The sequence below is a fragment of the Triturus cristatus genome, chromosome 1_2 (genome assembly GCF_964204655.1).
Source record: "Triturus cristatus chromosome 1_2, aTriCri1.1, whole genome shotgun sequence".
Classification (NCBI taxonomy): Eukaryota; Metazoa; Chordata; class Amphibia; order Caudata; family Salamandridae; genus Triturus; species Triturus cristatus.
In genome coordinates this window covers 1,191,927,298-1,191,954,722 of record NC_140580.1, presented here as the reverse complement: position 1 = coordinate 1,191,954,722, position 27,425 = coordinate 1,191,927,298, and the positions used below count along the sequence as shown (strand labels likewise).

Sequence of the window (27,425 nt, the reverse complement as noted above, 5' to 3'; positions counted from 1 at the left end):
AGTATGCTTGGCTCCCTTAGATGGTACCCGGCAGCAGGTGATGACGGAGTATGCTTGGCTCCCTTAGATGGTACCCGGCAGCAGGTGATGATGGAGTATGCTTAGCTCCCTAAGATGGTACCCGGCAGCAGGTGATGACGGAGTATGCGTGGCTCACTTAGATGGTACCCGGCAGCAGGTGATGACGGAGTATGCTTGGCTCCCTTAGATGGTACCCGGCAGCAGGTGATGACGAAGTATGCTTGGCTCCCTTAGATGGTACCCAGCAGCAGGTGATGACGGAGTAAGCTTGGCTCCCTTAGATGGTACCCGGCAGCAGGTGATGATGGAGTATGCTTGGCTCCCTTAGATGGTACCCGGCGCAGGTGATGACGGAGTATGCTTGGCTCCCTTAGATGGTACCCGGCAGCAGGTGATGACGGAGTATGCTTGGCTCCCTTAGATGGTACCCGGCAGCAGGTGATGACGGAGTATGCTTGGCTCCCTTAGATGGTACCCGGCAGAAGGTGATGACGTTGTATGCTTGGCTCCCTTAGATGGTACCCGGCAGCAGGTGATGACGGAGTATGCTTGGCTCCCTTAGATGGTACCCGGCAGAAGGTGATGACGGAGTATGCTTGGCTCCCTTAGATGGTACCCGGCAGCAGGTGATGACGGAGTATGCTTGGCTCCCTTAGATGGTACCCGGCAGCAGGTGATGACGGAGTATGCTTGGTTCCCTTAGATGGTACCCGGCAGCAGGTGATGACGGAGTATGCGTGGCTCCCTTAGATGGTACCCGGCAGCAGGTGATGACGGAGTATGCTTGGCTCCCTTAGATGGTACCCGGCAGCAGGTGATGACAGAGTAAGCTTGGCTCCCTTAGATGGTCCCCGGCAGCCAGGTGATGACGGAGTATGCTTGGCTCCCTTAGATGGTACCCGGCAGCAGGTGATGACGGAGTATGCGTGGCTCCCTTAGATGGTACCCGGCAGCCAGGTGATGACGGAGTATGCGTGGCTCCCTTAGATGGTCCCCGGCAGCAGGTGATGACGGAGTAAGCTTGGCTCCCTTAGATGGTACCCGGCAGCCAGGTGATGACGGAGTATGCTTGGCTCCCTTAGATGGTACCCGGCAGCAGGTGATGACGGAGTATGCTTGGCTCCCTTAGATGGTACCCGGCAGCAGGTGATGATGGAGTATGCTTAGCTCCCTAAGATGGTACCCGGCAGCAGGTGATGACGGAGTATGCGTGGCTCACTTAGATGGTACCCGGCAGCAGGTGATGACGGAGTATGCTTGGCTCCCTTAGATGGTACCCGGCAGCAGGTGATGACGGAGTATGCGTGGCTTCCTTAGATGGTACCCGGCAGCCGGTGATGACGGAGTAAGCTTGGCTCCCTTAGATGGTACCCGGCAGCAGGTGATGACGGAGTATGCTTGGCTCCCTTAGATGGTACCCGGCAGCAGGTGATGACGGAGTATGCGTGGCTCCCTTAGATGGTACCCGGCAGCCAGGTGATGACGGAGTATGCGTGGCTCCCTTAGATGGTCCCCGGCAGCAGGTGATGACGGAGTAAGCTTGGCTCCCTTAGATGGTACCCGGCAGCCAGGTGATGACGGAGTATGCTTGGCTCCCTTAGATGGTACCCGGCAGCAGGTGATGACGGAGTATGCTTGGCTCCCTTAGATGGTACCCGGCAGCAGGTGATGACGAAGTATGCTTGGCTCCCTTAGATGGTACCCAGCAGCAGGTGATGACGGAGTAAGCTTGGCTCCCTTAGATGGTACCCGGCAGCAGGTGATGATGGAGTATGCTTGGCTCCCTTAGATGGTACCCGGCGCAGGTGATGACGGAGTATGCTTGGCTCCCTTAGATGGTACCCGGCAGCAGGTGATGACGGAGTATGCTTGGCTCCCTTAGATGGTACCCGGCAGCAGGTGATGACGGAGTATGCTTGGCTCCCTTAGATGGTACCCGGCAGAAGGTGATGACGTTGTATGCTTGGCTCCCTTAGATGGTACCCGGCAGCAGGTGATGACGGAGTATGCTTGGCTCCCTTAGATGGTACCCGGCAGAAGGTGATGACGGAGTATGCTTGGCTCCCTTAGATGGTACCCGGCAGCAGGTGATGACGGAGTATGCTTGGCTCCCTTAGATGGTACCCGGCAGCAGGTGATGACGGAGTATGCTTGGTTCCCTTAGATGGTACCCGGCAGCAGGTGATGACGGAGTATGCGTGGCTCCCTTAGATGGTACCCGGCAGCAGGTGATGACGGAGTATGCTTGGCTCCCTTAGATGGTACCCGGCAGCAGGTGATGACAGAGTAAGCTTGGCTCCCTTAGATGGTCCCCGGCAGCCAGGTGATGACGGAGTATGCTTGGCTCCCTTAGATGGTACCCGGCAGCAGGTGATGACGGAGTATGCGTGGCTCCCTTAGATGGTACCCGGCAGCCAGGTGATGACGGAGTATGCGTGGCTCCCTTAGATGGTCCCCGGCAGCAGGTGATGACGGAGTAAGCTTGGCTCCCTTAGATGGTACCCGGCAGCCAGGTGATGACGGAGTATGCTTGGCTCCCTTAGATGGTACCCGGCAGCAGGTGATGACGGAGTATGCTTGGCTCCCTTAGATGGTACCCGGCAGCAGGTGATGATGGAGTATGCTTGGCTCCCTAAGATGGTACCCGGCAGCAGGTGATGACGGAGTATGCGTGGCTCACTTAGATGGTACCCGGCAGCAGGTGATGACGGAGTATGCTTGGCTCCCTTAGATGGTACCCGGCAGCAGGTGATGACGGAGTATGCGTGGCTTCCTTAGATGGTACCCGGCAGCCGGTGATGACGGAGTAAGCTTGGCTCCCTTAGATGGTACCCGGCAGCAGGTGATGACGGAGTATGCTTGGCTCCCTTAGATGGTACCCGGCAGCAGGTGATGACAGAGTAAGCTTGGCTCCCTTAGATGGTACCCGGCAGCAGGTGATGACAGAGTAAGCTTGGCTCCCTTAGATGGTACCCGGCAGCAGGTGATGACGGAGTAAGCTTGGCTCCCTTAGATGGTACCCGGCAGCCAGGTGATGACGGAGTATGCTTGGCTCCCTTAGATGGTACCCGGCAGCAGGTGATGACGGAGTATGCTTGGCTCCCTTAGATGGTACCCGGCAGCAGGTGATGACAGAGTAAGCTTGGCTCCCTTAGATGGTACCTGGCAGCAGGTGATGACAGAGTAAGCTTGGCTCCCTTAGATGGTACCCGGCAGCAGGTGATGACGGAGTAAGCTTGGCTCCCTTAGATGGTACCCGGCAGCCAGGTGATGACGGAGTATGCTTGGCTCCCTTAGATGGTACCCGGCAGCAGGTGATGACGGAGTATGCTTGGTTCCCTTAGATGGTACCCGGCAGCAGGTGATGACGGAGTATGCTTGGCTCCCTTGAATGACTCCTTTGAGCGCGCCTTCCTCATCTGTGAACTTCTCTGAGATGCAAATGAGCTGGAACCAAAGGCTCTTGAACAAAGGACAACTTCGCCTAAACACAGAGAACGCTCGGATGTGGCTAATGAAGGAATAAACATATTTACATAAAGCATTGGTAACAATGCAGTGCAGGCTGGCCCAGGAGCGGCTCGCCCGCGTCCCTGGCCCCCTTCAAACACAAACAGCCCTCAGTGCCCCCCCCCCCCCCCTTCACGAGTCCGGAGAGCGAGGCCTGTCCCCGCAGCTCCTCTGATGAGTGCAGTATCAGCCCGGATGTTTTCATGAATCAAGTGCCACCTTTGTGCTCCAGACTGCCCCTCCCCCTGCACTGCCCCTCCCCCTCGCCCCCTCCCCCATGTCCCTCCCCTCCCAGTGGCCTGTCAGGCTCCTCATCCCCCAGCAGGTGACGCTGCACCAGTTCTTCAAGCTCAAGGCCTCCTCCTTCCAGGTGGGACCAGCGGCCTCTTAAGTTACTCAAGCCCTAAGAGGTGCTGGCTTCCTATTGGCCAAGAGACATTATCAATACTTTGATTACTTACGGATAATTGCATTACTCGAGTCCTCCGCGCCCCCTCTATGCCATTTCCACAGCATAAAAACCCTCCTCACCCCCTGTGGGCCAACAAGCCCCTTACAGACAGTGGGGCCGGACACACAGGGTGGGGGTGGGGGGAGAACCCAAGCGAGAGAAGGGCTCGGAGGCAAGTAATCAAAGCGCCGCCCCCTCGTACCTCTCGCTTCGACTCTTTACCACATCGAGATGTCCCCGAGCTAAAGGAAGCCAGGACAGCTCAGTGAGCTGCAGAACATCCCTCGTTAATACCAGGAAGAAGACTGGGGTTACTTCACCGCCCACAAAACCGTAGACCCAACAAGATCCTTCACTGCGGACCCTGAGAGACCCTGAGAGGCTTCATAGCACCTTAAAGGGGGAGGGGAGAGGACTCGGGCGACACCCTGCAGTGCCTTATAGCTTCATAAAGGTAGAGGGGAGGGCACCCTGAGAGCCCCGGCAAGGCTACCATAGCTTCATAAAGATAGAGGAGAGTGGAACCCGAGAGACCCTCCAAGGCTTCATAACTTCATAAAGGTAGAGGGAAGTGGACCCTGAGAGACCCTGCAGTGCCTCATAACTTCAAAAAGGTGGAGGGGAGCGGACCCTGAGACACCCTGCAGTGCCTCATAGCTTCATAAAGGGGGAGGGGAGCGGACCCTGAGAGACCCTGCAGTGCCTCATAGCTTCATAAGGGGAGAGGGGAGTGGACCCTGAGAGACCCTGCAGTGCCTCATAGCTTCATAAGGGGAGAGGGGAGTGGACCCTGAGAGACCCTGCAGTGCCTCATAGCTTCATAAAGGGGGAGGGGAGCGGACCCTGAGAGACCCTGCAGTGCCTCATAGCTTCATAAGGGGAGAGGGGAGTGGACCCTGAGAGACCCTGCAGTGCCTCATAGCTTCATAAAGGGAGAGGGGAGTGGGCTCTGAGAGACCCTGCAGTGCCTCATAGCTTCATAAAGGGAGAGGGGAGCGGACCCTGAGAGACCCTGCAGTGCCTCATAGCTTCATAAAGAGAGAGGGGAGCGGACCCTGAGAGACCCTGCAGTGCCTCAAAGCTTCATAAAGGGAGAGGGGAGCGGACAGCGGACCCCAAGAGACCTTGCAGTGCCTCATAGCTTCATAAAGGGAGAGGGGAGTGGACTCTGAGTGACCCTGCAGTGCCTCATAGCTTCATAAAGGGAGAGGGGAGCGGACCCTGAGAGACCCTGCAGTGCCTCATAGCTTCATAAAGGGAGAGGGGAGTGGACCCTGAGAGACCCTGCAAGGCTTCATAGCTTCATAAGGGTAGAGGGGAGTGGACCCTGAGAGAACCTGCAGTGCCGAATAGCTTCATAAAGGGGGAGGGGAGCGGACCCTGAGAGACCCTGCAGTGCCTCATAGCTTCATAAAGAGAGAGGCGAGCGGACCCTGAGAGACCCTGCAGTGCCTCAAAGCTTCATAAAGGGAGAGGGGAGCGGACCCTGAGAGACCCTGCAGTGCCTCATACCTTCATAAAGGGAGAGGGGAGTGGACCCTGAGAGACCCTGCAAGGCTTCATAGCTTCATAAGGGTAGAGGGGAGTGGACCCTGAGAGAACCTGCAGTGCCTCATAGCTTCATAAAGGGGGAGGGGAGCGGACCCCAAGAGACCTTGCAGTGCCTCATAGCTTCATAAAGGGAGAGGGGCGTGAGCTCTGAGAGACCCTGCAGTGCCTCATAGCTTCATAAAGGGAGAGGGGAGCGGACCCTGAGAGACCCTGCAGTGCCTCATAGCTTCATAAACGGAGAGGGGAGCGGACCCTGAGAGACCCTGCAGTGCCTCATAGCTTCATAAAGGGAGAGGGGAGTGGACCCTGAGAGACCCTGCAAGGCTTCATAGCTTCATAAGGGTAGAGGGGAGTGGACCCTGAGAGACCCTGCAGTGCCTCGTAGCTTCATAAAGGTAGAGGGGAGCAAACCCTGACAGAACCTGCAGTGCCTCTTAGCTTCATAAAGGGGGAGGGGAGCGGACCCTGAGAGACCCTGCAAGGCTTCATAGCCTCATAAGGGTAGAGGGGAGTGGACCCTGAGAGAACCTGCAGTGCCTCATAGCTTCTTAAAGGGGAGGGGAGCGGACCCTGAGAGACCCTGCAGTGCCTCATAGCTTCATAAAGGGAGAGGGGAGCGGACCCTGAGAGACCCTGCAGTGCCTCATAGCTTCATAAAGGGAGAGGGGAGTGGACCCTGAGAGGCCCTGCAGTGCCTCATAGCTTCATAAAGGGGGAGGGGAGCGGACCCTGAGAGACCCTGCAGTGCCTCAAGCTTCATAAAGGGAGAGGCGTTATAACTTCATAAGGGTAGAGGGGAGTGGACCCTGAGAGACCGTGCAAGGCTTCCATAGCTTCATAAAGGGAGAGGGGAGCGGACAGCGGACCCCGAGAGACCTTGCAGTGCCTCATAGCTTCATAAAGGGAGAGGGGAGCAAACCCTGACGGAACCTGCAGTGCCTCTTAGCTTCATAAAGGGGGAGGGGAGCGGACCCTGAGAGACCCTGCAGTGCCTCATAGCTTCATAAAGGGAGAGGGGAACGGACCCTGAGAGACCCTGCAGTGCCTCTTAGCTTCATAAAGGGAGAGGGGAGCGGACCCTGAGAGACCCTGCAGTGCCTCAAAGCTTCATAAAGGGAGAGGCTTCATAACTTCATAAGGGTAGAGGGGAGTGGACCCTAAGAGACCCTGCAAGGCTTCCATAGCTTCATAAAGGGAGAGGGGAGCGGACAGCGGACCCCGAGAGACCTTGCAGTGCCTCATAGCTTCATAAAGGGAGAGGGGAGTGGACCCTGAGAGACCCTGCAGTGCCTCATAGCTTCATAAAGGGAGAGGGGAGTGGACCATGAGAGACCCTGCAAGGCTTCATAGCTTCATAAGGGTAGAGGGGAGTGGACCCTGAGAGAACCTGCAGTGCCTCATAGCTTCATAAAGAGAGAGGGGAGCGGACCCTGAGAGACCCTGCAGTGCCTCAAAGCTTCATAAAGGGAGAGGGGAGTGGACCCTGAGAGACCCTGCAGTGCCTCATAGCTTCATAAAGGAAGAGGGGAGTGGACCCTGAGAGACCCTGCAGTGCCTCATAGCATCATAAAGGGAGAGGGGAGTGGACCCTGAGAGACCCTGCAGTTCCTCTTAGCTTCATAAAGGGGGAGGGGAGCGGCCCCTGAGAGACCCTGCAGTGCCTCATAGCTTCATAAAGGGAGAGGGGAGTGGACCCTGAGAGACCCTGCAGTGCCTCATAGCTTCATAAAGGAAGAGGGGAGTGGACCCTGAGAGCCTACAGTGCCTCATAGCTTCATAAAGGGAGAGGGGAGTGGACCCTGAGAGACCCTGCAAGGCTTCATAGCTTCATATGGGTAGAGGGGAGCGGACCCTGAGAGCCTGCAGTGCCTCAAAGCTTCATAAAGGAAGAGGGGAGTGGACCCTGAGAGCCTACAGTGCCTCATAGCTTCATAAAGGGAGAGGGGAGTGGACCCTGAGAGACCCTGCAAGGCTTCATAGCTTCATAAGGGTAGAGGGGAGCGGACCCTGAGAGCCTGCAGTGCCTCATAGCTTCATAAAGGGAGAGGGGAGCGGACAGCGGACCCCAAGAGACCTTGCAGTGCCTCATAGCTTCATAAAGGAAGAGGGAAGTGGACCCTGAGAGACCCTGCAAGGCTTCATAGCTTCATAAGGGTAGAGGGGAGTGGACCCTGAGAGACCCTGCAGTGCCTCTTATCTTCATAAAGAGAGAGGGGAGCGGACCCTGAGAGATCCTGCAGTGCCTCATAGCATCATAAAGGAAGAGGGAAGTGGACAAAACCGAATATGACATTTTTGGGCCGTCGGAACATTTAAAGATTCCACACTTATTTAAGATTTCATTAAGTGACTTTATTACCTCTAGTACCTTTTCTGATGATTGGGACTTCGAGACTGTTAATAACAAGATGTCTGATCTAGAGATGTCAACTGTATTCACAAATCATGAATATTTAGAAGGTTCATCAGACTATGAACAAATGCATTGTTATAACCACTATGGTCATCATTTCTTGCATAAATCTGCAACACCTAGAAATGTATTTATGTAAAACCAATGGGAACATTGTCCTACGCCACCAAACGGCAGCTCGAAAACATTTGCAATGAAATTTCCATATTTTTCAGGGTTTAATATCTCGAATGCAGAGACATTTTACTTTAAGAATGTCAATAAGACAGGAATGAAAACTATGTTAACGAATACCAAACAGATTTATTCTGCAGCCTTTATTGCCCAACTGTCTAAACAGGGTTGCGACTTTTGGAAAGACAACATTGTGACGAAATCTGTCTGGGGTACAAAAGATTGGCAAGTACATGGAATAGAAGCTTTGATTAGAGCCTGTATCATCCCTGAGCAAATTATGGTTTTGAACGACACTGTCCAACAAACATCATGCCTTGAGTTAGCCAGGATCAAAGACATGAACACTCAGTTCAGTTCAGTTCAGTAGTTCTTTATTCAGTTATTAAAAACACCATAAAAGGATATATATACAATTCATTATTTAAAAAAAACAATTAAATCAGCCTCATAAGAACTCTGTTAAAAAGAGAAAGACATGAACCCTCTGTCTATACCTGCACCTACAAGTGAAAGCACTACAAAGGGGAGGTCGACCGTCATACTATTTTGAAAAATAACAGATCAGATCCTGAATGGAAAAAATGGTTGCTCTGGACCTTAGACACAAACAACTGTCAGGATAGATTCCTGAACAAAACACAAGGTTTTACCTTTCATAGGCCAGACCCACCTTATGTCCAAAGACAGCATCCGGGGGTAGTAACATGTTACAGTGTAGGGAAACTTTGCCTTGATTGGCTACAGAAAGCTACACTAGAGGATGTAAAACAACACTTAACTTTACTTCAAGAAGGCACAGACCGTAGGGAATTCTTGCTAGGACCAAGAAAACCGCGTCAAAAACGTTTCATATATGCCGGTATCTACGCTGTTTACAATGAAGCATGGAAGGTTACCCAAGCAGACACTGCAGAACGAATACGAGAAATTGATCGTATTCATTTAGAGAAATCTCTCTCTGTAGTAGACAATGGGTTAAAGACTCTGTTGTCCAGGATATATTCTTCGGACAGCATTGTCTCCTCTGTCATAGACATCATGGAACAAGACTTGGTCATGTTGCAACATGGTCAGTCACAGCTACGTTCTCTCATGCTATTAAGCTGAATGCTTCAAAACCTGTGTTCTGGCAATGTGCCTTGGCGTTTAATCAATACTACGTCACTGTTTGCAGAATTCAATCGCACTGATAGACAGATCAAACTGGCACAAAGGGGAGCATACTATGCGGTGCTGAGCATTGAAAAATTGGAGAAATTACCATTCACAGTGGCAGAAAAAACAGCTACTGAGTGGATCATACATGGTAAGATTACTCTGCCTGTTACGACTTTCCATTTTCAATATTGCCTAAAAAACATACCAGCAGGCAAATATGAAAGGTTGGGTAAAGAATACATCAAGACATCCTTGGATTTACCTTACACGCACGGATGTTGGAGTGGGGGACTTGAAGTGTTTCTTAGCGGTGAAAACTGTGAACACGTACTAAGCGATTCTCTCCTTTGTCAGGGTATTAACTTACACGGGGTCTGTGATGGTTCCACCACAAACTTATCCTGCCACCTGCATGGTTCACCGGCAGCAGTGATTAATCCAATTTTTGGTCAGCTTTCAAACGGGAGTTACATTATGTTGAATGATCACAGCTGCTGTGGCATGCTGCCAGGTATCCCATATCTAGTAACGGTTACACCCAGGGTCACTTGCTGTATACAAGTCTTGTTTCCCCCAAATAGACACAGTCAGGGAGTCGCCTTTATGGCCTTCATTGAATATCTCTTCTATACGAGTTGATACTCTAAGCAGAATGAAAGCCATTCTTTTACAAAAAACTGTGCCTTTGCCGTCTGCGAAAGAAACCTATGACCTCCAAGTCGCAAGGACTTCTGCGGAGATACATGCCCTTTTGTATACAAACTGCCCTGTGCATGTCTCAGAAATGTTAGGTCGTATCTTAAACATGTCTGATACGAGCGGTATTGTACATGTATTTAAGACCGTGTGTGCAGGATTGTTAGCACCTTTTCAAGCAGTCCTCGGAATTTTTCCAAACTTCGTGCACTCTGTGTTTGGCGGACTGCCGCTCCTTTTAGCACTCGTTGCGGGGATACTATTTTTGCTCCTGCTACGATACGGCAAGCCAACTCACCAGCGACACCCAGTTCACCATGGAAAGACTCTATTGGAGATGAAGTGCCGTGAGCACATCGTCCAAATTCTGGGTTTACGTCGTCTACGAGAATTAAACACCACTTGGTTTCTGTCATTCAGACCAATTTGGCAAGATTGTATCTTACCTGTTCTTCGCTGCCTTCTATGCGGTGAAGAATGCGTGCTGGACATTTGTCTGACAATCCCATCAGTCATGCCTACGGGTATCGATACTCTGCTGGACCAGGTTACGGCCCATGCTGTGTGTTGTTCCCAGCGGCTACCGATCCTGATGGCGGCATTCATTGAGATCTCACAGACGCAACATGCTACTGTTGAGGTACGAGAGGAAACACCAGGCGTGCAGGTAACATCCAATCCGGACATTGCTGATGCTTCCCATGCGGAAGGCGATAGTTCGCATCTATGTGCTGTTGATCTTCTACACGAGGTATTCCAACTCTCACCCACAACGGCGGTAGATGACTTGTTGTCTACAGGTTTAGAAAATGTTATGTTTTCTCCATCCCCACACACTGACTATTGAATCAAGCACACAGTGTTCCGGAGAGACTCTGAATTTGGCCTCCATTCTTTTTCAAATGTGATACTGACTTTGGAACTTTTTCTATGATTATATATTTTTTTCTCTTCCCGTCCCAAAATTGTATTTTTCATTTTTTAGCACAGTAATCTGCTTATAGTAGAACTATTCATAGAGAACAGAATTCTTTGATAACACTTCCAGGGACAGTATACCACCTTGTCATGAATAACAAATTGACTTGTGTAACCTGATATGAAATGGTTTTGGCCCTTTTTTCTTCTGTATTTACGAGCCATTTCATCACATGTATATATTTTGGTTCATTCATTTAGCATTCAAATGTGATCCTATGCTTAGAATGAAACATTGCCTTTAATATGTACAACACTTTATGCATAGCAATGGTTTTGTAATGTATTTTTAGGACATGTGTTATAGATATGTTTTTAGCTTATTTTAGCAAACCCATGCAATACTCTGTTTTAAGATATGTTTAGAACGTTTAGGATTTAGTAACATCGTTCATACGAAACTGGAGTGGGTTTTGTGTGCAGATTTAGATTCCGTATATAGGTTTCCCGATTTATGCCCTTATATAGGTACAATTCACATTGCCCTTATTTGGACACAGAAATCCGGCCCTTATTTAGACATTGTCCGTACTAACCAAATACAGGCATGGCCACCTACATCCGTCCATCCACGTCACAACGAATTCTTGGAAAACCAGACCCTTAAGCCTTTAGGAATTTCCCTCAGCTTGAAGACTGATTTCTCCGACAACGCATTAAGTATGCATGAACATCTATTCCTTAGGGGTTCATTCATGACGTTCCTCTGCCCGACTTTTACGTCAATACTGGCATTCCTAGACACCTTCAAGGTATAAATATACCAGCACCTGCCCTAGCAAATTGCGGTTCCCGGAGGATTCGATCCAACCCAGACTACGCGGTTCTCCACGGCAAGTTCGGAAGGAGATCGAGTTCCAGCCTGATGCACTGGCCTGACGCTGCCATCCTCCTCGCAGAGAATCCAGCTCCAGTGCTCTCTGACTTCCCTTGCGGGGGGTTAGACTACCGAGTCCAGAAAAGAGATTCCAACCTCTCTCATTCTCAGGTATGGAGCTGACAAAGAACTTAGAGAAACTTTCAGCAACTCTTGGCTTAATTAAGATATAGCTAGCTATACTTTAGAAATGGCACCTACTTCAAACCTCGTACTACACTTAGGTTAGGTACACTGGGGTAGAACAATTTAGAAGCATCAGATGAGTATCACATTTTAGCTTATGTTATTTATGTATGTATTTTATGAATATATGTCATAGCTACAAACCATGCTATTGCAGTATTATTTTATCTTGCTGCTAACCTCGTACATATTGTACTTTGCAGTCTGTCTTACGATTGTAGCAATTCATATCTCTTGCACGAGAAATAAGACTGTTCAATAAACCCTTTTATTGAAACGCCCGCCTCTCTATTTCTGTGCAACTCTGTAGAAACGAAGCATGCACGATTGACTGACTGAAACTGCTATCTATTGTTTCCACGATTCTGAGACTGTTCTGATTCTAAAGGGAAACAAAGTTGTCATGTTTATGCAGTTGTCAGAGACTAATCCCTTCTTGTTCGTTCGAGAAGTTTCTAGTGACCTCTGAGTTAGCTGGCACACACAAGTAATTAAGTTTAGTATACTCGATGGAGACATACTGACCTTAGTCCTATGTCAAATCTATAGTGTATGTTATTCCAATGCGCAGAGCCTTTCAGGGGTATAGGAACTACACTACTCCTCTCTCCACAGAGCTCTTCTGCACTGCTCCCTCAGGGGTCTCACTTGCTTCTTCTCTCTCTATACAGCTCACCTGCGCTCCCTCAGGGGTCTCACAGCCTCCTCCTCTCGCCACAGAGCTCCTCTGCGCTCCCTCTCAGTGGTCTCACTTGCTTCTTCCCTCTCCACAGAGCTCTGCTGCGCTCCCACAGGGGTCTCTCTGCCTCCTCCTCTCACCACAGGGCTCCTCTGTGCTGCTCCCTCAGGGGTCTCACTTGCTTTTTCTCTTGCCACAGAGCTCCTCTTCACTCCCTCATTGGCCTCACTCCCTCCTCCTCTCTCCACAGAGCTCCTCCATGCCCCCCCAGGGGTCTCACTTGCTTCTTCTCTCTCCACAGAGATCCTCTGCACTGCTCCCCCAGGGGTCTCACTTGCTTCTTCTCTCCACAGAGCTCCTCTGCACTGCTCCCTGAGTGGTCTCACTGCCTCCTCCTCTCTCCACAGAGCTCCTCTGTGCTCCCCCAGGGGTCTCACTTGCTTCTTCTCTCTACAGAGCTCTTCCGTGCTCCCCCAGGGGTCTCACTTGCTTCTTCTCTCTCCACAGAGCTCTTCTGCACTGCTCCCTCAGGGGTCTCACTTGCTTCTTCTCTCTCTATACAGCTCACCTGCGCTCCCTCAGGGGTCTCACTGCCTCCTCTTCTCACCACAGAGCTCCTCTGCGCTCCCCCTCAGTGATCTCGCTTGCTTCTTCCCTCTCCACAGAGCTCTGCTGCGCTCCCTCAGGGGTCTCACTGCCTCCTCCTCTCTCCACAGGGCTCCTCTGCGCTGCTCCCTCAGGGGTCTCGCTTCTTCTCTTGCCACAGAGCTCCTCTTCACTCCCTCAGGGGCCTCACTGCCTCCTCCTCTCTCCACAGAGCTCCTCTGTGCTCCCCCAGGGGTCTCACTTGCTTCTTCTCTCTCCACAGAGCTCCTCCGTGCTCCCCCAGGGGTCTCATTTGCTTCTTCTCTCTCCACAGAGCTCCTCTGCACTGCTCCCTCAGAGGTCTCACTTGCTTCTTCTCTCTACAGAGCTCCTCTGCACTGCTCCCTGAGTGGTCTCACTGCCTCCTCCTCTCTCCACAGAGCTCCTCTGTGCTCCCCCAGGGGTCTCACTTGCTTCTTCTCTCTCCACAGAGCTCCTCTGCACTGCTCCCTCAGAGGTCTCACTTGCTTCTTCTCTCTACAGAGCTCCTCTGCACTGCTCCCTGAGTGGTCTCACTGCCTCCTCGTCTCTCCACAGAGCTCCTCTGTGCTCCCTCAGGGGTCTCACTTGCTTCTTCTCTCTACAGAGCTCCTCCGTGCTCCCCCAGGGGTCTCACTTGCTTCTTCTCTCTCCACAGAGCTCTTCTGCACTGCTCCCTCAGGGGTCTCACTTGCTTCTTCTCTCTCTATACAGCTCACCTGCGCTCCCTCAGGGGTCTCACTGCCTCCTCTTCTCGCCACAGAGCTCCTCTGCGCTCCCCCTAAGTGATCTCACTTGCTTCTTCCCTCTCCACAGAGCTCTGCTGCGCTCCCTCAGGGGTCTCACTGCCTCCTCCTATTTCCACAGGGCTCCTCTGCGCTGCTCCCTCAGTGGTCTCACTTGCTTCTTCTCTTGCCACAGAGCTCCTCTTCACTCCCTCAGGGGCCTCACTGCCTCCTCCTCTCTCCACAGAGCTCCTCTGTGCTCCCCCAGGGGTCTCACTTGCTTCTTCTCTCTCCACAGAGCTCCTCGGTGGTCCCCCAGGGGTCTCACTTGCTTCTTCTCTCTCCACAGAGCTCCTCTGCACTTCTCCCTCAGAGGTCTCACTTGCTTCTTCTCTCTACAGAGCTCCTCTGCACTGCTCCCTGAGTGGTCTCACTGCCTCCTCCTCTCTCCACAGAGCTCCTCTGTGCTCCCCCAGGGGTCTCACTTGCTTCTTCTCTCTAGAGAGCTCCTCTGCACTACTCCTTCAGTAGTCTCACTGCCTCCTCCTCTCTCCACAGAGCATGCTCACAGGCTTGATGTATTACCGGCCAGAAGACCCCCTGGATTACCTGGAGAGCTGCCTGCACAGGGCCCGGCTCCTGGGAGGCCCTGACAAGGTCCAGTGGGACACATTCATTGGTCAGGAGCCTCGGACCCTGCCACCTATCCATGGTGGGCTGGGGCGGAGGCCTGTGTTCTGGACAGGTGAGTATCGTGCAGGGGTTGTCAGAGTGGTCTGTGGAGCGGCCTGGTGGTCATGACCTGAGGTGTGTGCTGGGTGCCCTCAATACAGAGTCCCGGAGACTAGAGTGTGTTACACAGTTATTGAAGCTAATGTGATGGAGTAGTGTATAGGGGCAGCTGGTCACATCTGGTGCCAGAAAGGGGGTGAGGGACCAACTGTGGCTGAAGGTTTTTACTACTTGGTGAGCAAAAAAAAACACAACCCCAACTCCATTTCCTACAAAACCCTCCAGGGAAAGGCAAGCACAGCCTCTCGACTCCTTCAGAGAACTATCACTGACTAAAACCAGCAGGCTGCCCCTCCGACCCTTGTCCACCTCAAAGTTTCAAAAACATTCTTTCATGGCCTGCTGCCATCCCAGTCAGAACCCTCATCAACAACTCCTAACAGGAAGCGGCCCTAAATTGTCAATTACCTCCATCTGAGATGACCGTGTAAACATGGCAGAGCAGAACAGGGTGGCTGCCTTTCTTCTCTTGGACCTTTCAGCAGCCTTTGGCACACTGGATCATTTTACACTCATCCAAAGACTTGAGGAAGCCATAATCCCATTATTGGCAACACACCCCACCCACACCACAACAGAGTATGCATGCATAAATAAATACACAACACAACTTTTGTTTGGGAAAAATATTGCTGCAGGTTTATTCCATACAGGAGTATGCAATATGGTGGGTTATCTTACGGGCGATCCGAGGGCAGGCAGCTGTACCAACCTATACTGCCCTGCCCGCCTGGTGAGCCAAGCACTGTGGAGAATCCAATCAGCGCTACCCTTATGGGGATCATCCCCTTACTGGATCACGTGACACATTAGTCCCTTATTACTGACGCCCCTTTCAGGGCGGAGCATAGCAAAGCAAGCCCCCGGTTGTTCAGGCCCCCAACCGCCCGAAGGACTAACGGGGTGCCGACGTAATTATTCCAGGCCTCTCCCCTGAGGCTCCTGGGATTTGGCTCTGGCATCCCTATTTTTGCTCTTGCAGAGGTATCCTTCTGTACCCATATGCTTCCAGATCGCCCTGTAACTCCGCCAAAGCTCTGGAGGCGGCCACAGTCGCCTAAAGAGCCCCCCACCAAAACAGTTCCTTTCTCACTGCAACCTGCAATTTCCCGGGCCTCATTCTTGTCCAGTAGGAACAGATCCAGGCCCACCTGTGCCAAGTGCACCCCAACTTAAAATAACCTTTGGTGTTCGCCCGGCATGGCTCATGCCTGATGAAGCCAAAGCCCCTTGCTCTGCGAACCTGCGCATGGAGCGGTTTAGCCTTCTCTGGGAATGTACCAAAACCTCGCATGACCTGCAAGGATGTGATGGCCTCCCAGGAGGGGGCTCTACTCTTAAACATCATTATCTTCCTTCAAGCTGATGTGGCTCCCACCTCCTGCAACCTGTAGTTGCAGTTCTTCTAGGCTTTCGTGCTTCCTAACACCTGCTTCCCCAATTCATGGAACAGCAGCACACGTGCTTAGAAAACCGCTTCCACAACCAGGATATATATTCTGGCTAAGCGGACGGGGCATTCCCTGAAGCAACCCGCAACCTGCCCTGGGAGCAGTGTGCACCTACTTAGTTGAAGTTGACCAGACGTGTGCACAGACCTTTGCGATTAATAAACCCTGGCGAACAACACTGTTCGCATAGCGCACACTACTGCAGTCACAGCAACCAATTGGAGTGACACTTACGCCACCTACCAGGCTGGCTTAACTAAAGCTCCGTCACAGATACACACACACCTGCTAACACGCTGTGACCCATGATGCTCAACACAGCCAATGACCTAGTACTTTGTTATTCCAGGAATCATTGCTCTCCACAAGATCAAGCACATGAGCATATGGCCTTCACCCACTGGGCCGAGGTGCAGTGTGTGCTCTGGAATTGTCAGCGATAGTGCTCCAAACACATTTCAAGCCGCTATTAGACCCATGGCACACCTTCAGGCCTAACCAACTGACGCATGCCACCTGGCTAACTTGCCGCAGCGAGATTTTGATCTTAACACCACGCTCTAGCGGTTACCAGTGCACATCGTCCTTTGGACTTGCCCCCACTCTATTTATGCAAATTCCTGCAATGTACCCTTCTGCCCCTGTATCGGTGGGAAAATACCTGTAATTTTGCAAATCCCACTGCACTCACATACTCGTGCAGTCCGGTGGGGGGGAGAGGTCCTTAGAATTGGTTCTGCTACATTGCCTGGCCTCCTAGCCCGCAATCACCCCCGCCAGACAGCAGACTATCTGCTGTGTCGCCCGTGCAATGTCCACACCCTGGTGCAGGACGTCCCGTTCTATACCTCTGCTAACAGACTACCTTCAGTGAAGCTGGAGTGAACGGTTGTATGTTGTGCATCTGACCATAAGAACTTTGGTTTGCTTTGGAGGGATCAAATTGTTGCATCTGTCACCTCAGAATAGTGGCGATGTGCAGTTCTTTTGCATTCTACTCTGCAGGGTGTGCCTGGGCGATTCTAGACACCTCCTGTGTGCCAACCCGCTTGACCCAAGATGCAAGGCACTACACCCGATACACTTGTTGTCCCGGACTTAATTGCCCTCCACCGAAATCCATGTGTAAAGGTAGCTGGTCCCGGATTTAATTCCTAATAGTCTATGTGTTATGCCATACTCCTTTTATGCCTTTTTCAAAGTAGGTAACCCACTTGTACACGAGACCCGCTGGTAGCAAGTCCAGTATAACTTGTGCATGGAATTTAAATTCCCCTAACAACTGTACCTAGGGCAAGCCACACTCACTGCTACTGGTGTCTGACTAATCGGCCCTTGGACGCCGTGGCAATACTGCCCGGTCAGCCAGTGCGCCCACAGTACAGTTGTAATTTTAGTAACCTGTGGCGCCGACAACTGCAGGTGCCTAATACTGGGCTGTGAGCTATAGGCTTGGTGTGGATGGGTTGTTAACAATGCTTAACAATAAGTGTAATACCTTTGACAAACCTCTCCTGACCGGCATCTATATCATTCTTAAACATATTTACTGGTTTTACCACATGGCACCCTTCTGGTTGGTGATACGGAACCTCCTACCCAGCATAAGCTGACAGTCTCGCGTTGCCGTCACACCACCTGTGTATCTTGAATGACCATCCTGTGTTCCCTAACCTCGGTTCTAGAGTGCAATTAATCTGCGCCGTGGCCAGACAATTTCACGGACCTCTTTGATTGTTAGACCCTGGTGACCACCTTAATGGTGTCAAATCTGGTTTGAAACAATATATGCATGGCGCCCTCTATTGGAGACAACTCACCCCTTCTTGGAGTGACAACTACACGGTGCCTACACAAGTCGCCCATCAGACAAGTTGGCCCTGGCTACCTTGTGTTCTGGTGCCAGATTTGGAAAGAGCCTTGCCTACACTTGCTGCCCCCTGGGAACCACACAATGCCCGTGCTCTGGCCGCAACGCGGCGATGCCCTCATACAGCATCGAACCCTTGGTCAAATAAGAGTGGCAACTCCCACTACTTAAAACTACACCTTGAGCATGGGCGGAGTCTAGCTCTCCCCAAACTTCTGCTAGTGTAACCCACGGTCACGGCTCCTGTTCAGTTTAGTAATTCATGGCACTGACCCACAAGGGCCTACTGCTGGTCTGTGTTAATGCGGCCCAGGGTGACCTTAAACTGTCGGCATGGTGTGGATGGGTGCTAACATTACTTGGCTTAAGTGCCATCCCTTTGACAGTCACTCCTGAAAAGATGTGCCAATGCAGGTAGAAGCAAGAGTTATCCAGCCCGCCTTACTTCCCGTCCCAGTTATCTGCGTAAATTCGTGAAAGATGCACGTTTGAACTGGCAGCTGATACCGTGAATTACGCCTGCAAATGCCCCGCTAGACCATGGCTTCCATTGAAAGGCAGTGCCAACAGACCTCCAAGCACTCAAGGCGGTCCCTCTGAGTAGGGCTCTAATCTAACAGCTGCCCGGAGGGAGGACACACTTAGGCTGACACCTGCCCACCCCCTTGGTGGCTAGGCAGAGACTTTGGCTTATCCTAGAGGCAGTGTAAGTTTAATGTGCCAGCCGCACTCCCACAGTGGCACACTACAGAAGAGACTCCATACCAGGTTATTCTAATTACGCTTCATATCGTCCATACAAGAAAGACTTCGTACCACCTGCCCCTATTACTCTGTGCTACGAAAGCTCATCGTGACATCACAGTGATTACATAACTCACTAGATATCGGGCCTCCATCATACAGCTCAGTTAGTACAACCCGTAGCTGCTGGTGGAACTGTACTTAGCATAACACCGCACAGAGTAACTGTAGAATTGTACTTTCCCACCACTGAGCTGGTGACCTACAGCCAAAAGACAGAACCTGGGCATGAGATCCCTGTTTCCTAAGTAAAACAATAATTATCCTGCACCATTAACAGATGTGCCACATGCACCCATGCCCTATCAACCCATTGCTGCAATGGGCGGCCAACCCCCTGGGGGCAGTGGCCTGTCCAGTTCTCCTCTGAATTCTCAGCTATGGAGGCTCCAGATAATCTCAGGTGTGAGAAAAGGCTTTCTAATGTAGCCAACTGATGGTTTATACGTTACGTGAGTGCTGCCCCCCTTATGGTACGACCAAACCAAGCCTGAAGCAATGGGAGCATGAAGCCTTACGCAACGGGTGACTGTGGACTGGACTGGAAACATTAATTAACCACACAAAGAACCATGGACATCCCCTTAAATGCCAGTCCCCAGTATGTCAATGAAATCTTGATGGATTCGAGACATAGGCGCCATCCAAACTACTGAATCAAAATTGGCGAGAATAGTTCCTTGAAAGAAAGGCATTGAATGAATCGCTCCTCGAAGTCAAAGGACATGTCAACCGCTTTGGTCTACCTTGCTGAGAAGGATGGAGCAATGGCCATTATTGGTATTAGTGAGTGAAGACATTCTTCATTCATGTGCAGCCAAGTGAGAAACACTGCCCCCAGGTGGCCTTCACCTTTTTATGGCACCCTGGCCGTGCAAATTGGTTTAACACACCAATAATCCAACCCCAAACTGATATACTGTTTAGCCCCACCCAGGGCGCCCTGTCCGGTAACCGCCAAGGCCGACGCACCGCAACCCCAAATGAAGGCAGGGCAAAACACAAGTTTAGACCTAGAGCTGTTCACGGCGGGACATACATCGTGACGCCCAATATTGCACAAAACTAGAACCAGCATACGCCCGCGTCACATACAGCAAGGCAGTTCGATGGAAAACCTCACACTTGTGCCACTATATGCCAGGACTCACGTCAGGCGCCACTTCCCTTTGCACCACACCTTGCTCCGGTCATGCTGCCAATCATAGTACCACCACAACTACTAACCCTGACACGCGTGCAAGCGTGACACTTGCGCCTGTTCCAAGTCCTCAGAGATATAAGAATGGCTTAGGCAGCAGACAATAGGGATTTTAATGTAAAATGAATTAATCAATGCCTGTTCTGGTCATCTCTAAATAGACAGACAGCGCCAACTCCTGGCAGGCTGTCCCTAGCGCCGGTGTAACAATTAAGTAACGTGCAGCGCACCAGAAACCACCTGGTCAAGTTACGCAGGTAACCTGATGCTGTAATTTTATAATTAGTGTCCCATTGCCACACTTTCTCACCTGTAACATTACCCCTAAAGTATGCCATAAACCAAAGCTGCCTCAGACACCAGTGCTGTTTTATGGCAGCAGGCATAGTTCCTCCGGTGCCCATGCCCCAGAGCATGCTTCCACATTGAATACACTCAAAGGGGGGGGGGGGGGGTCGGGGGGCTCCTTCTACTCTCTATTAGAGACCACCTCTGGCTTGTTACTGAAATCTGCCTCTAGTCCCTAACAGGAGGCATATATCCCTCAGGAGGGCACCTCCAATGCTTTAACCAGAAAGCCACTGTTCAGTAGTCCACACAAGAACAGAACGCTCAGCGAGGCCTGCTCAGAGTTTGACTCCTTCACACAGGCAGTTCAAATACTGAGACCTCTCACTCCCGCATGTAAGCAGCATCTGCCTCCATAGCAGTGAGCGTGAATTCTTAAATACAATCAATTCCATGTACCAGCGGGGTCTAGTGCGAGTCACCAGGGCGATCGTCACGCAACTATGTACATTTTAAACAAAAATTAAAATTATTAACATTAAATTACCCGGGCCTGCCTAACTGCCCAGAAAAGTATACATCGGCCCGTACGGGAATCGCACCCACGACCAAGATGTAACCAGCACCACGCCCCAACCAACAGCTAGTCGGCCTCGAAAGCTTGGACCTGGCTACCAGTTCCCCAATTCTGAGAGCCCCGAAGAAGGCCAGGCTAAAGGTAGCCGAAAAGAGGGCTGCCTCAAAAGCTGAATGGGTCGCCCTGTGCACCCAGTCCAGCAGAGTTTCAAAATCTATAGCTGACCTCTTGTCCGGTCCCGTGGCTCGCTCCTGGCCCAGCCCTTGAGCGCCGCCCTGATCAGGAATGATTTTGTAGGATCCTCCCGCCCCCTTATCCTGGCGTGGTGGCTGATTGCCGCCATGTGGCCCACAATCCTTGGGTGGCTCTTCCCCTGATCTTTGGCCCATAAAATGAAACCTTGAATCCTGTTCTCCAGAGAAGAACTCCCTTCCTCCCATGCGCCAGCTACTGCACAGAACTTAGCCACACATGCCCTGTATCGCTTGTTGGTCCTAGGTGCTAGGGACAGCTCGCCCAGACCTCTGTTAGTGGATACCAGGCAGTCGGCAAGGGGGTGGTGAGAACAGGGGGACAGACTGCACAGACTCCAATCCCCATCCTACTAAGGGTTATGACTGATGATGCGTAGGTGTTCCGGTGCACACCCTGGTTATGCAGAGGGACGATCCCGTTAACTGGCCACAGGTTGGCCCCTCCCCCAGATTGTTGATACAAGTGTGATGAAGCAATGTTGCTGCATGGTCAGTACCCTAGGGGAAATGTCTTTTGTCCCTCCCCAAGTCAGTCCCCTGCCTGTTTGACCCTGTTCTTCATGCTAATTTGGATGTTCGTTAGACCCGACAGGGAGTGATCCTGTGAAAAGAGGTAGGGACCCCCACCACCACCCCCAGCAGGTGAATCGGTCCAGGTTTACTTTGCCATGACCCCTCCTACGCCCTTAGGAATCACTATAAACAACCTGCAAGTGGCCATGTGGCCGGCACCCAGCGGGACCTGCCAGTCCTTTCCGCCTTCATCTCCTTGCCGCATAGCATAGCAGCAATCCCTGCTGCAGGGGTCTTGTTGCAAACCACTGCTCGCCACTCTTGACCAGTAAAGTTTAACATTGCTGAAGATGTGTGGTTACCTCTCAACCCGGTAGGTGGAACATGTAGCATGCGTCCTGAAAGAACAATATATGTGATGTTTTGCAGGTCTAGAGCAATCATAACACTAATAACTGTGCACAGTACACCCCGTACAAACGTAATGTTTTCTTGATGCTTAATAAAAGCTGTTATTGTAATGCAACTTCCTGGTACTAATTTTATCATACTCAAAGAGTGAAAGGAAGAGCTAGCTACTATGCACTGAACATTACCGGTGGAGTTTACACAGGCACCTGCCTCAAGGAGCCATCTTGTTAGCAAAGGATCTTCGACCTGAGGAATACCCTCGATCTCTATGCCAAATGCAAGAACACATTAGGAAATGTACTCGTATTCAAATGTGGGACAAGTTGCATAAGCACAGTGCTTTGTAGCCGAACATGACAGCTTGGCGCAGTGCTTCTAGGGAAGGGTACCATCTTTTACACCCGGCTCTGCGGGAGCGGCAACAAATAATGGCCAATCGTCCCTTCAAAATTAAATGAAGTATAGATTAAATAAAGTATAAGCCTGCACAGCTGAGCCCAGCCCGTGAAAAGGGTACTGCATGGTTCACCCTCTTCTGTCATTGCCTCCATGGATATAATCTGCCCCTCGCCTTACCCCTCCAGTAAGGCTAGAGATTGTGCTGTATTTTGCGGGCCCAAGAGGAGTTTGTTTTCCCTCGGCCTGCCTCATTCCCATGCTGAGTACCGCAATGGGCCCTGCCCCTGAGTGTTTATCTAAATCGGTGGCAAAAGGACATGTGCAAAGGCCCATAAATGCTAGAAGCTGACATAAATGGCACCAAATCATCCCCCAGGAAGCTCACATTTATTGCGAAAGGGTATTCCTTACATTCAACAAGAGTCAGTGATGTAAGCTCTAGTGGTATAGGTGGATTGTCATTTCCCGCCAGTCACTACTAGTCTATCAGTGGTCAACTTGACAAAGAATGATAGACCAAAGCTTTGCACCCACGCCCGAAGCTGGCACAAAGACGTGTGGCCAATGCAGGCCCAAAGGTCTGTGCAGATTGGTGTCTTTAAGAAAAGGAACAATAACTGGCCATAAAATGAACCAAGAACCAACCCCATGGCTGTCTCTGCAGTGAGGAGTTGGGGAATACCAGTCGGCAATATGCAAAAGACTAGGATGCCGTTTAAGCATCAAGATAGAGGGATAGTGACTTGTGTTGTCCAAATAGGAACACCGAGCAGCTCACTAACATTACTGCAAAATTATCTGTGACACCCACCAATTCTCATTTTGAGGTCCTGTTTTGGTCTAAGAGATACAGATACTTTATATGGATGTTGCGTGGAACCAACAGAAACATTTCTGCAAATTAACTAATATCTCCTTACACATCGCCCGTGTTAATTGCACTTGAGGCAAACGGTGATTAACACAACCTGCTAGAGAAGTAATATAAGCTATCAGGGCCCTTCCCTCCCTGCACCCTGGCCCGTGACTGCCCCCAAACTAAATCCAACCCCACAGGACTCCGGCCATACATAGGGTGACGCCCTGCATCCACCGCTAACTCGGTAAAAGACACGATGAAACCTACCCCCTGGAAGGCAGCATCTCAAAAGGTACCGCAAGCAGCTGAGTTAGGAGCCCACAGAATTCACAGGCAACTCTGCTCCATCCTTCCTAGATGTGGAACTGTTCTGCCCGGTATCATTCGTCCGTACAAATCTCGCTATCGCTCTGAACCCAAGCAATACATAACATAAGGAGCGCACGTGCACCCATAGGTAACCTGGCGCAACATGCAGCTGGTGCTTGTTACCATCTCAATGGTACTCCATTTACCGACCTCAGATGGATGTAAGGCTGCGTGCCGTAACCGGGTTGAGAGCCTGTGACCCTGCGGTCAAACACTGATCCCTGCAGTGGAGGTGATAGTCCACTGCGGCGCCACACCAGGTCATAACATGCTCATGACCAGTTTTCCCTCAAACTCAGATAATGCATCATACCGAATATGTTGCATATCCTAAATACATACTAGAATTAAAAGATAAAGCCTTTCCCTACCCTATGCAGTACATATAATTTTCAAACACGAGCAAGACTCTCATGTTCCACCTCTGAGGTAAGTAGTCTGTCAGTTGGGGGCCAACTGACCCATGCTTCCCCTACCTCCTGCTTCATGTCTGTCACTCCCCTGCCCCACGTAGCAGGGCCAGAAGGGTGGATGTGTGGGGATGTTATTCAATTCACTGGTTGGCAATCAGTCACCATAGCCAACGCATATCACCCCTTGACTGCAAGATATTACATTTGATATTATGGGTGGGAGAAATATATGTGTAAAAGTTTAGCTACATTGAGACGCTAATTGGTTTGTCAGAGTGAACTGAATCCACTAGTCCCACCGAAGCATGTCCGTGAGTGGAATCTCCTGAGACGGCTCGCTACTGCACCACCCTAAAACCAACCACGAGAGGGCCGAACCCTCTATCTTGCCATCTAATAAAGTTTGTCCAATTGAGGAACAGTAGCGCCTTGTGGCTTGAACACTTCATGAACCGTACGGGCAAACCTGCACGTAGGATAACTCCGAGCCCCGTGCCCGTCCCGATGAAGGATGTGCATTACCAACAGTGAGAGCCGTAGTCATTACTGGTGAGCTCGGGCAAAATCAGGCAGGTCTTTGCTTCCCCTGGTCTATTTAAAACATTTGCTGAGAAACAGCGCATGGTAAGGACATCCACAATGCATAACCACCAGAATACGTATGTTGAGCCTGTGGCGATTTAAATGAATTAAACAAAAGGCTGGTCAAGCAAAGGACACTGAAAGATTTGTCACTTGAGAGACTGCAGACTGGACCAATAAAAACATCTGCATTTATCAGTAGCTTGTATACACTGTGTGGTAGCTCTGCCTTCCAGGACCACAGCGCGTCTCCATAAATATAATTTCGATATGATGCTAGCAGGCGGGTGACCGAAGAACATTCAATAGACTTCAATTTGCTTGACCATCAGTGCGCTTCAATGCATCCATAGTTGGAAAATAACTTTACAATCACGGTAGATTGAACGGTATGTCAGACACACATAAAGCTCTTTTCCCTTACTGTGGTGTTTTTCATAAATTGCATATTCAGGGTCACCACTGTTCTAGATGCATATTACTTACCACTGACATTCAGCACATACAGACTGAAGACCGACGAAATCAATACACAACTGCCAAAACGAGTGCTGGGCACCAACGACCTGACCACTGTCTGCACATAACCAGGTACGATGATTTCTCAGTTATTGGTATACCATGAAACCTTAGCACATGTCCATTCATCAGAGTTACCCCATGCTAGAAAAAATGCCGTCCTATAAACCAACCCCCCGCCTCCTGCAGTCCATCCAACAAGACTGTCACACAATCTACTGGGCCAAATTCCTCGCACCTTGCAGCCAGATACTGAAGAGGAATGACAACTCTCCGTAACAAACACAGATGCAGCCACTCGTAAGACTGAGCCTGACTTCTGGATCTCTGGCCTGTACACACCGAAAACACAAGGCAAACTGAAGTTCTGGGTATTTTAGACCCAGCGGTGCAGGGGCACACACCCTATGACTTCTGGGTTCACCCTGTTCCAGACCTACAGAAACACAGAGTCTTCTGGGTGAAGTCAAAGATTCGTTTATTGGCTGCAGACCAATTACAGGTATCCTAGAAGTACAACAGCGTGTATGTTCTCAGGAGACTGCTGAAAATCATAGGAACGGACTTCATCTTAAATACCCTTTTTCTTGCCTCAAGCATACATTCCTAGGTTTATGATATGGCCATTACAAGTATACATTACAAACGAAAAAGCAGAGTCATGATGACCATCCCACATTCCAGTTCGGCCAGCCCACAATGATTTACACAGTAAGGTTCAGATCCCACATCGGATGTCAATAGACCCCCCAATAAACATGAGCATCTCCTGTTTTGGGAAACAAGTCATAAAGCAGGAACAAGCAGGTGTGAAAGAGATTAGCCGGAGGCTTGTGTAGAATGAAAGGGTTTTATGACGGGTCAAGCCCTGATGCTAATCACAGGTGGACGGAGGAAGGGGAGCTCGTGAGACCAGTTTGACCCGGGGCAGCAGAGCCAGCTGCCCAGGTCACAGAGAAGTCAGAGGAGAAGCCCATGTACTGTGAGGCCCGTATTTACTCCATTATAGCCTATGTGAGGGCAATGACAAGATGGCCACTGCTTCCAAAATGGAACCCGTGTAGTGAAGCAGAATAACGTGTACACAGTGCATTCATAGCTAGAACGATATATAAAGCACTCGTACATGCCGCATTTACCATTTGCGGTTTGCTAATACCAAGATAGACAGGGGTAGGGCCCTGTTCCCTACGCGGTCACAGAGATTAAAGTACGACAGACCCTCCTTTTGCCCTTACATAGGCAATCACTATACTCATCTTAATCCGAGTCTAGGTCGATGTTCACGAAGTCATGGAGATGTTGCTGTAGCATCATCCTATTACTTAGCTCGTCCCTCGATACAGGTTTCCTTACACATAAGGTAGCACAGAGGCCACATATCGTAGGAGCACACTGTATACACAGACAGAACAGGAAAAGAATGGCTAAGATCATTCCAATAACCATCAGAACTTTCCAACCCCAGGCAGATATCAATTCCCAGAACCACCCCACCAGTGACAAGTCTCCCTTATCCACGTGTATGGATTCAGATATTTTATGGAGTTTGGAGATGGCTTGATAGACTGTTGGAGCGTTATCTGTTATGAAAATGCAACAACTGGATTGAATAACCTTACATACCCCACCGCGGTCTGCGAGAATAACGTCTAGAACCATGCGGTTCTGCAAAGTCATAAGGCGATCCGCTTGGAGCTCAGCGGTCAGATTACCAAGGGCACCAGCCGTTACATTGACAGTGGATTCAACCACACGTGTCAGCTGTCTCAGGTTCCTACTATTGACCATAGGTCCCCAAAACGGCAGGAAACCCAAGAAGAAGTCTCCCGCTTCCTGACCGGCAGTATCCTCCTTACTAATCACACCTCTCACAACTCTGGTCTTGTGATAGTCAGAGGCGGCAGTAAATGTCGGCGGTAGCAAGTTCGCAATATAACATGTGCCCGAGAAATCAGGGGGCAGCCATGTATATGCTCGATCATTACAGATGAAATATGTGCCCTTGGCAGCCAAAAACGCAGGGGAGAACTGTGACGGGAAAGTGTACGTTTCAGTACAGTCACTTCTTCCCAGT

The 27,425-nt window shown here is 50.7% G+C and overlaps 1 protein-coding gene across 1 annotated transcript in view; it reads left to right on the top strand.

The window, feature by feature from the left end:
• LOC146869006 (adenylate kinase isoenzyme 5-like) overlaps positions 1 to 27,425 on the top strand; it is a 544,010-nt gene that overhangs the window by 96,137 nt on the left and 420,448 nt on the right. The window contains exon 2 of the mRNA XM_085625003.1: positions 14,605 to 14,791. Coding sequence (XP_085481129.1) covers positions 14,608 to 14,791 — 184 coding nt within the window. The 5' untranslated portion in view covers positions 14,605 to 14,607. The remainder of the gene's footprint in view (positions 1 to 14,604; positions 14,792 to 27,425) is intronic.